Source organism: Artibeus jamaicensis, unplaced genomic scaffold (genome assembly GCF_021234435.1).
Source record: "Artibeus jamaicensis isolate MK-2021 breed Jamaican fruit bat unplaced genomic scaffold, CSHL_Jam_final scaffold_660, whole genome shotgun sequence".
NCBI classification, from domain to species: domain Eukaryota; kingdom Metazoa; phylum Chordata; class Mammalia; order Chiroptera; family Phyllostomidae; genus Artibeus; species Artibeus jamaicensis.
In genome coordinates, this window is record NW_026522052.1 from 10,732,297 (window position 1) to 10,742,856 (window position 10,560).

At 42.2% G+C, this 10,560-nt stretch overlaps 1 protein-coding gene across 2 annotated transcripts in view; it reads right to left on the reverse strand.

Moving 5' to 3' along the window:
• The window catches only part of CCDC15 (coiled-coil domain containing 15), a 50,340-nt gene extending 42,836 nt beyond the window's left edge, over positions 1-7,504 (reverse strand). The window contains exons 1-4 of one of the 2 annotated variants that reach the window (XM_037134260.2): positions 7,338-7,504; positions 6,803-6,991; positions 4,719-4,868; positions 2,014-2,202 (exon numbers count right to left, since the gene is read on the reverse strand). In XM_037134260.2, the coding sequence (XP_036990155.2) occupies positions 2,014-2,202; positions 4,719-4,868; positions 6,803-6,982 (519 nt within the window). In that variant the 5' untranslated portion in view covers positions 6,983-6,991; positions 7,338-7,504. The remainder of the gene's footprint in view (positions 1-2,013; positions 2,203-4,718; positions 4,869-6,802; positions 6,992-7,337) is intronic. The other variant, XM_053659415.1, reaches the window with a different exon arrangement.
• Positions 7,505-10,560: the final 3,056 nt, after the last annotated feature.

The following is a 10,560-nucleotide window of genomic DNA, read 5'->3' on the forward strand; positions in this document are numbered from 1 at the left end:
TCTCAGTGCCATCTAGTGGATAAAAACCGCAACAGAAATGGTAAAATTAGCAAGTATCGTGGTGATGTGTGGGCAAGTTTATAGGCTTAAAGTAGTTTCAGTCACTGAACATTCTTCAGTAGTTCATCTTCTTTTAAGAAAAAACAGTATAAAAACTTAAAATTTTTTTGTAACCTTTAAGACTTCTCATAACCTTATTTCCTCCTACCTAACCTCATTTGCTGTTTTTTCCTCTGTAAGCTATCATCGGAAAGGTTCTAGAAAACTGTACTTGAACAACAATAATTTTTTTTTAAAGAGGGAGTAAAAAACAGAAAACTGTACTTGAACAATAATTAAATAAATTTTAAAAAAGAATGATGATGTTACACTGACTGTTTCAGAAACCTCATCTGTGTATGTGATATTAATGAGTTTCTGTTTCGGTGTGACTGACCCATGGGCAATGATTGGTGGTAATTATAGACGCTGATAGCATTCTGTATTGTCATGAAGAATACTTTAAATACATTATTTTGTTTAAAAAAAAGAAAGAAAGGTTCTATCACTTGTTCCCAAATACGCCAAGCCCATTACATATTCTAGACTTTTTACTGCCCCTCCTATCTCAAAATTCTCTGGAATTTACCAGTTCAATTCAGCTTAACAATTCAAAATACATGGCTCAATTCCATCTCTTTCAGGAATTCTTCCCTAAATAGTCCTTTGGAATTTTAATTTTTTTGAACTCTCACAACTTTATCATCAAAAGCAGCAAATGTCTCTATCTTAATATCTAATAAATACAAGGTCTATTAATTTTGTACCTCTACTTGTAAATATAAACCCCACAAAGGGTCCTATGTCACATTTCATTAGTATCTCTACAATATTTAACAAATGGTATATCTGATGGACTCATCTATTTATGTATTATACAGGCAAAGTAAAACCCTCAATACAGTGGGATTTATAGCTACAAGGACAATAAAAGCAAGGACTATGTCTGTCTTAGTCAATATCCTATCCCTTTTATTTTATGCAGTGCCTGGCTCAACATTTGCTCAACAAATTGTTCATAATCTTATAAAAGGAAACAAAAATTATTACAAAAATGATGGCTACAAACCAAACAAAAAAAGTTGTAGGGACAACTTTTTTCTTTGGGACAAAGAAAAAACATCTTTTTAAAAAGCAATTCAGCTTAACACGTGCTTGTAAAGCTGTCCCTGTTCACACTAATAGCACAGTTGGAGTTGCTTCGCACTTACAAACAGCACCTTAGCACTTACACAACTTTTATTTCATATAGTCATCATTTCCCGCATTTTACTGTCCTTTCACTATCACTACGAATACAATTTTCAGTGATAATGTGAAGAATAATTCCCATAACAAACCTGAAAAATGTATCTACTGGACTGAAGCTCAGGCACAGGAAGAGGGGAGTTGACTGGATGGTGTCAAACCGGTCAAGTGGGTGGAGCTACTACTTGTGGTGAATTTTTAAATATCGGTACATTAAATAAATCGCTAAATAAAAGCCAAGGTTAAAAAAACTCTAAATGTGTGTTAACCAACAGTTTCCTCTATTGTTACTTGACTTTTGGATCTACTTACTCATCAAAGGACAGAAAAAAAGCCATAAACAAAGTGCCCCATAAATGTATTAAACCTTTTCACAACAGTGGTTAGGAATCGCTTCTGTCCAAATGCTACAAACTTACACAAACATGATTCAGATAAAATTGGGAAAATGTTATGTCCTTGGTGACCCAAAGCTCTTTCTAATAAGGTTTGAAACTTAATACTTTAGCACCTTACATTAGATGACTCCAAAGTATCTTACTGAAAATATACATTTTAAAAACTATTTATAAAAATACACATCATCCCACTAACTCCCCACTTTATAGCGATAAAAGGAGGTAATGAAAAGTGAAGTTGACTCTGACCCCCCCTAATCTCTACTTCACATCCTAGATATGTCATACACCCAAAAAATCACAGACATAAAACACAACATGTACTTACAGCCTGGGCTTGTTGGAATAACTGATTCTGGTTCTCTCTGTCTTCTAGTCCATCCCCAAGCATCTGGGAAGGAGGTAACCTAGCACTTCCAATAGCAGCATTCAAGTGGTTTGGAAAAACACTGGTTCTTTTAGGAGTTAAGTATGCTGGATCTGAAGAACGCATGGCTATACAGCCTTCCTTTTCTGCCTATACACCAAAAAAGAAAGAGTGTCATGATTCTGGTAAGATTCTACTCCAATCCAGCGCAATCAAAGAATGCCTATAAGCAGCCCAAAGTATTTAAAATTGGTGTGGGGGGAGGTAGCAGAAAGCTTTAAAGTAACATTCACCAGGCACTTACCACGTGCTGTAACTTTATCCTATCTAATTCCCACAACAGTCTCGTAAGGCAAGAATATCTCCACTTTATAGGTGAAGAAACTACAGTCCAGAGGAATGAATGGGATGAAGTCATTGGCCCAAGATCACATTGCTAGTAAAATAGCACAAGCCAGGTCAGCATCACAGAGAAGTGAGAAGACCCCTTTTGCATCTTCCCTTAAATTTTCAGCGTGTCAGACATCTATAATCCAATAAACGTTCCTCTGCTCAACACTCAAACAGAGCTGAGGACCCACACATCAGCACATCTGCAGGAGGGCATACAGGACACAGGGGAGGCAGGATGGAGGGAAGGGCAAGGATGGTGTCTAAGATGCAGCTGGACAGCCCCTGTGGCCTCAGCTAACAGGGTTGTGGTGGAGGAGTCACAGTGCAGTTCCCACACTAGGGATGGGTGGAGGTCCAGAGGGGCAGAAGCACCTCGGTGCCCAAGAATCTGGCTCCCTACCCCTACCCCCCACCCCCTAGTGCTCGGAACCGGGTAGCCGCAGCACAGATTTGTCTAAGAGCACAGGGGTGCAGGCCCCCACTAGGAACAAGGAGGCAGCATTGTGAGCTTGCAAACCCAGCTCCTCCCTACCTACCACAAGGTGGTGCCCCAAGACCAAGGCAACCTGGACACGGAAGGGACACTCACTGCCCTGGTCACTTGGGAGTCAATTTCCACAACAGGCACACCACCCCTAGGCACGAGTAGCACAGGTAAAGAAAACAAAAATTGTACAGGAGCTACAAAGTGATCTGCAGCTGGCTGCTACTTGTGTTGGGATTGGAGGTGCCAAGGTGAGGCCAAGCTGTGAACCAAGGCCAACTGCCACTGGTGCCAGGCCTGGGGCCACTCAGCAAGAGCTAAGGGGCTTGCTGAGGCCAGATGCTGCTTACTTGAGAGAATTTAGGAAAATCTGAAGCATGAACCAAGACAAGCCATTCCTTTGGAAAAGCTACTGGAAACAGCCTGGATGGGCCTAAAAGTTAGGGGGACAGGGCAGGGCCTCAGAGATGCTTCTGTGAATTTGACTGCAAAGGAAAATGAAAGCAGAAGTAAACAACCAGGACTGCATCAAACTAAACAGCTTCTGCAGAGTAAAAGAAATCATCAGCAAAAGAAAGGGGCAACCAACCAAACGGAAGAAGATATTCACAAATGACATGTCTGATAAGGGGTTAATATCTTAAATATATAAAGAACTCATACAACTCACCAACAAAACCTCCAAAAAATCAGATTAAGAAATGTACAAGGATCTGAACAGACATTTTTCCAAGGAAGACATAGAGCGAGCCAACAGACATGAAAAGATGTTCGACACATTAGTTATTAGAGAAATGCAAATCAAAACCACAATGAGACACACCCTCACACCTGCTGGAATGGCTATTATCAAAAAAGACAAGAAAACAACAAATGCTGGAGAGGATGTGGAGTAAAGGGAACCCTCGTACAGTGCTGGTGGGAACAGAAATTGGTACAGCTACTGTGGAAAAAAGTACAGGGATTTCCTTAAAATTAAGAATAGAACTACCATATGACCCAGAAATTCCTTTTCTGGGTATTTGCCTGAAAAATATAAAAACACTAATTTATAAAGATATATGCACCTCTGTTTACTATGGCATCATTTACAATAGCCAAGACATGGAAGCAACCTAAGTGTCCATAATGGATGAATAGATAAAGAAGATGTGAGATATAAATATATATATATTTAATATTACATATACAATTAAATGCTACTACTTAGCCATATATATGTGTGTACGTGTGTGTGTTTATAAATAACCATGTGGCAATGTGGATGGTTCTTCAGGGTATTATGGTAAATGAAATAAGTCAGACAAAAAGTGTATTTCAGTCATATGTAAGATATCAACCAAAAAATCACACAATAACAAAACAAACAAAACAAACTCATAGGTCACAGACGACAGAATTGGTGGTCACCAGAGGGAAGGCAAAATGGGTGAAAAGGGTCCACGACATGGTAACGAGGGAAACTGGACACTGGGCAACAAGCATGCAACAGAGTATACAATGAATTATGTTGCACACCTGAAATTTATACTATGAACTAGTGCTACCTCAATAAATTTAATTTTAAAAAATAGCGTAAGCCAGAATTCAAACCCAATTCTGAATCCCAAACTCTGACAGTTTTTAAATGAGTGAGAACAACACAGGAATAAAACACGGTTTCTCTCCATGCACATCTACTGCCCTCCCCAGCAAATCAGATTGTACAAAGCATGGCATCAAAGGCAAGTGATTGCTTATCTCATAACACACACACTTTCCATTCACTCAGTGCTCCCTTTGAACGTACCGCTTCGTAAGACTTCTGAAGCTGTTGCTTTTTTCTCAGCCTGATTTGTTGATTTACTCGGTATTTGACTTGTCTCTGAAAATGCTTCAAAGCTTCTTGTTTTTTTCTTAGCTGTTCCTTTACTTGTTTTTCAATTATACATGCCGAAGTCTTCAAAGATGAAAGATAGAAAACAAAATAAAACGTCAACAGTTTTTCCCATTACGGCTGTCATAAACACAGAGTAGCAATCCTGAAAAAAACAACTCAGTTCTAATAATCCAAAATTCCCAGTTGAGTAAGGAAATCACAGGAGTTCAGAGACAACAGTCTAGGCATAGCTAGTGAGTACCAAGAACTTAAAAGCAAATCACAAACTCAAAACTGGAATTTGTAAGTACTCACATCAAACCTTAATTTTTCATTAAATTCTAAACAAACAGTATCTTCATTAATTTTGAATGAACCAGTTCAAATCTATCTTATGCTATACATTTTCTAAAGAGAGTGAAACAGTCCAGACACCCCAGACTGCTCACCACTCACCCAATACATCTTATTCTAAAATGCTTCACACTCAGAACTATGCCCCACGCTCAGCCCGCACGCTCTCCCTGCAATCTCTGTGTAGGAAAGGCCTACTCAATCTTCGGGCCCCGCTCCCAGCACCGTCCGCAATCCTTTCTTCCTCTAAGGTCCCTTATGCAATTGAACCTCTGATAAATGTTAACTGAACACAGTTTTCTTGATTCTGCCATTAGACTATGATCTCTTTGAGGGCAAGAAATATATTTATTCTCCTTTGTTTCCTCTACAGTATGTAACGCAGAGGCTTGAGCATAACGATACTCAATATTTAAGTAATGCTCAATTCTAAAACACACTCTAAGCAATTTGGAACATTTTTATCCCATTTGAGTCCCTGATCAGTATTCACAAAGTCTTATCTTTCTTCTTTAAATACCACAGTCTTAGCACTTAATCATATAGTACCCAAACTCTTAAAATCCTTTCTGAAAATAGGCAATAAATAAATGAATATGTGCATATATACATACAAACATAAATAAGTAAAGATACAACATATTTACTGTTTGCATTACTGTTTAACATTTACTGGAAACATTTCTTTTCTCATATCAAGGACCACTAAGTAAGCATATCTCAGACTTTTCCCCTTCATACTCAGCACCCTGTCTATACACATTCAGAAGACCTTCCCACATGTTCTGCACTCCATAAATATTTACCAGATGCCCCTATATATTAGACACTAAGATAAATGTGGAAACACAATGATAAATAAGATTATTACCCTCTGATCTAGGAGCTCACAATCCATCAGGCAGATAACTTGCTATGAATGTAAGGCGGTAAGTGCCACAAGAAAATTCAAACAAATAGCTAAGTGAAACAGCTTGGTGAAAGGCTATAAAAGTCTTGTTACAAAATTGTCCTGGTGCGTCAATTAGCACGTATGGGCATGTGAGTGTTATGGTGGAAACAGGCACCCATGTAAACTTTGCCAGTTTCCCTTCCCTCGAAATGCTCCTTCCTCCTCACTGTTTTGAACCTACAGCATATCCAGTCTTTAAGGACTGATACAGAGTGTATTTCCTCATTCATTCATTCATTCATTCGTTCAGCCAGTATTCCCTGAAGACCTTCTAGAAGCCAGGACAGCAATGAACAGAACATAAAGATCTCTGTTGTCATGGAGCTCACAGTTAAGCTTTCTCACAACCTCGGTTGGAAGTAATCTCTTCCTCCTCTGTTCCATGGCTGCTTGTGGCCTGAATCCCCAATACCAAACTTACCAAAAACTTGAAGCAATCAATTAATGTTACATGAAATGGGGCCAAATGTGGCCCTGAAGACACTGAAGAAATGTCTGGAAGATACAGTGCCAATTACAAGTGCATAACAAGCAATCAAGAGTTTGTGAAGCAAACTGAAATACACAATGTGCATGTAGGTTTTGGCCAATACATATGTGTTTGTTCTATAATCCTAATGAAAGAATATATGTATTTAGGGCACACCAAAGAGGCTGATAAGAAAGATGGGGCGGGGACACCACCACTTTGGCTCAAGCTGACACTCACATAGGCTGGGATTTCCGAACTCTGTGGGGAGGCAGGTTCCACCCACGCGCCCACTGGTACTACAGCCTGGTTCCTCTCGGCCAGCACTGCCAGCACGTCTTTGCTCTTCAGGGGATTTAAAGCCAAGGGCAACCTGGCGCTATTTCGAAGTTTCTTGTGGGAGGCCATACTTCCTGGCATCTGTGACTCCTGGTTAGGAGAAAAGCATAAAATCTTCAAACGACAGCGTTACAGCTCCACTTCCTAACACATGAGCCAGTGCCCGGAAACGGAGAGAAGCCTTGAAGGAGGCAGGGGCCTGGCAGCGAGTGGAAGAACGAAGATTCTGTAAGAAGGAATGGAAAAAGAAGTGGGAATAAGGGGAGGCGGGGGGATTAAAGAGAGCCTTTTGCAACGAATGATGGGGGGCAAAGGGAGAGACAGGAAGGTGTGACTGACAGAACGAGGGCTGTACCCAGCAGTGGCACAGCGAGGTGAGACCGGGAGGACTGACCCTAGCTGCCCAAAAGGCGGGTGGGAGGACGGGGGTGACAACCTGGGTTTGAGGCAGAGTCCAGATAATCCGTATCCGCTTATGGGGGAGACGCTGAATGAGGAGGGGGCCTCGGGACAGATAAAACTTATTTCTGAGGCCTCGGGGTCCCACACCTGTTGAGATAATACCCGCGACTCGCCAAACTCAAGCTACTCGCGACACCAAAGCAACCGCCTCCAAAAAACCGCCACTTTCAGACAGGCCGCCCCGCCCTTCAGTCTCCCTGAACCCGCCTCTTCCGGATTACTGTCACCTCCCGGGGGCTGGCACGGCGTGGGGGCGGGGGTTCGGGGTCCGGGCACGTCACTTCCGCTGAGGGGTGGGACTTGTGAGGGCTAGTTGAATAAGGCGGAAGCGAGTGGGTTGGCTGGGCAGAGTTCGGAGCCAGTTGCGGTGGTCTTCCTGGCCGACTGATGGACCGCCATAGTTTCAACGCTGAGACCGTCCCAGATCCTCCAGGAACAGGGATTCGCTGGGTTGGAGGGCTGACTGGCCGGGCAGCAGGTGTCTCAGTTGAGGGAAGCACGGGAAAAGGAAGAAAGAATGCAGGCCTAACAGGGCTTCCTGGAGGTGCAATAAGTCAGTGATCTTTTGCACGCCTCGTTTACATTTACTTGTACATATATTTGAACATCGCAGCCTTGTGAGTGGTCTCCCTGTCTGCTGCTCCAAACTCTGTATAATCATTGGCACTTCATCATCCCTGGGAAATACCCACTCATTCGTTCGTTTAACATAAGAGTTTGAAAGCTTTTTATATACCATTACTGTTCTGGGCACTGGAAATGTAAATAAGAACAAAGCAAATATCCCTTGCTCGTGGAATTTACAATGTAGTAGTAACCAAATGAACACATGAATAAGTAAATACGTGTGTCTGATTGGATGAGTATTGAGAAACAGAAAAGGATAGTGTGTTAGTGAAAGAAGACATGATATTTTAGATAGGATGACCAGACTCGCAGAGCAGAGACGCCAGTGCAGCCTCAGGAGATAATGAAACAAACTATTGTAATCTTCAAAGAAAAGGGTTTAAAAATTTTATTTATTTTTAGAGATGGGGAAAGGAGGGAGAAAGAGAGGGAGGGATACATCAATGTGTGGTTGCCTGTCACGTGGCCCCCACTGGGGACCTGGCCCTCAACCTAGGCATGTGCCATGACTGGGAATTGAACCGGCAACACTGGTTTGCAGCCCACACACAATCCACTGAGCCACAACAGACAGGTCAAGAAATGATTTTAGGTATAGAGGGAACTGTGAGTGCAATCACTCAGGTGATTGGGCCCCACTTGGCAAGAAGGCTGGTGTGACCGGAGCAGAGTGAGAGGGAGAGTGTTGAGACTGGAGGTCAAAGGCTGAATGAGGGATGGGCAATCATGTAGAGCATCCTGAGCCGCTGACTCTGTGTCTGGCCACCACGGCGCCGATCAGAGTAGCCGAAGGCTTGAGAAAAGCTGACACCAGGGGCTGAACAAGGGAGGAGTGATAACCATGAAGGCTTTTAACAATCTAATTTTCTATTATTTTTGTTCCCTCCAATATTTTGTTACATAATGGAAAAAATTCTTCCTCTTTTGCTTCAAATTGTTCAGGTTAAACTTCTGTCACTTACATCCAAAAAATCTTGACAAGTCACATTCCTTAGCTTGTTGGGCAACAAACCCAACACAGACTCCTGGAAGGCTGCCTCTGCAAGGGTCTGGAATCTATACCAAGCTGGACCCTGTAACAACCACCAGGAGTGATAATGTTGGCTTGTCTTCAAGACTTTCTCCCCTAGCAACGTACTTGAGGCCTTTTAAGAAAGCTGTTTCTCCCTATGTTGAATCCTGTGTATGACAATCTCTTAGTGACTCTGGACTCACCACTGGGAACCCAATTTTTCTCTTGCTAATTAAGCTTTGGTTTTTATGGTCCTTTGGCCCACCTTATCCTCCACTTCACATCTTTTCTCAGAGCCTTCCCCTTTGTACTGACTTTTACTTCTGACTGAAGGCAATTTCTTTCAGGAGTGTAGTATGAATGCTAGACAAAGAAGCACGGGCTGGGTCTGAACTATGTGGACTTAAAAACTGGGTGACTTTGAGCAGGCCACTTAACCTCTCTGAGTTCCGATTTTTCCTTTAAAAAGTCCTACACACAGAGTTGTTAGAAGAATAGATAAAATAATATTTTAAAAGAATTTGTAATGGGTGATGCAAATGCTTTACCAATTATAGACTTAGATGCTTCTTTCCCAACTATATTTAAGCACATAGACAGGGATTGTATCTTCTATTACTTTAGAATAAGCCACCTTTCCCCTTTCCCACATCCCACCCCTTTTATGGTGAGCACAGATAGCTAGTTAGTGTTAATAAAGAAAGGGAGCAAATGGAATCAGACATTAAGCCTAGTAAACTAGGGAGCTGAATCAGACAATAGGCCTGATTCACTAGGAGGTCACAGCATTCAAAGGCTTCCCTGGGGACCTCTGCATCCTTTACCAGAGGGATTTAATTTCATCAATCCCAGTAGCCGGATTATTGGGGGGAGGAGCAGGGGAAATTCCTCTGCTGGGATCAGGCCCACTAGAAGCCAAGACAGTGCAGGGGGAGGTCCTTTTAATATGAAGCATGTGCAATAGGAGCCAAGACGGCAACCATAATGAGGAGATCTCTAGCCTGGGGAAGATAAAATTGAATAAGAGGGAAATAGATTGGTCACCGAAACCCTAAGTTAACATAATCATGTCTTGACGAAGACCTTTCTCTCAGTAATACATGTTCATTCATGCTCTCGCCCATTCATTCGCATGTTCTCTTTCCATAGCAGCCACACAAACCTAGCAGTCATGCGGGCCCAAATGCAGGTTCCAAATGCAACTCCAAGTGCAAACCTGGGCACAGCAATGCAGCACTGGCTGGAGTGCAGACGGGAACAGAGACTAAGCTAGCTGGATTTAGACAGAGGCTGAACTGGATCAAGCTTTGGCAGGGACTGAACGAATGGCACAGAGTTTCTGGATCTTGACCTTCTTCTGGGCTTGATGAAAACAAGGCTGGACTTCTGCCACAGTGAGACAGATGAAGATGAGACATTGGGAAACTGGGGGGCAGTCTTTTATTTCAACCCCAGTAAATCTTACCGCATCTCATCCTTCCAGGCTCAGGTCCCAGAAATGCTTTTCTTGAAACTCCGTTAAAGGACTCCATTTCCACCAGCAACACTACTGATCTCG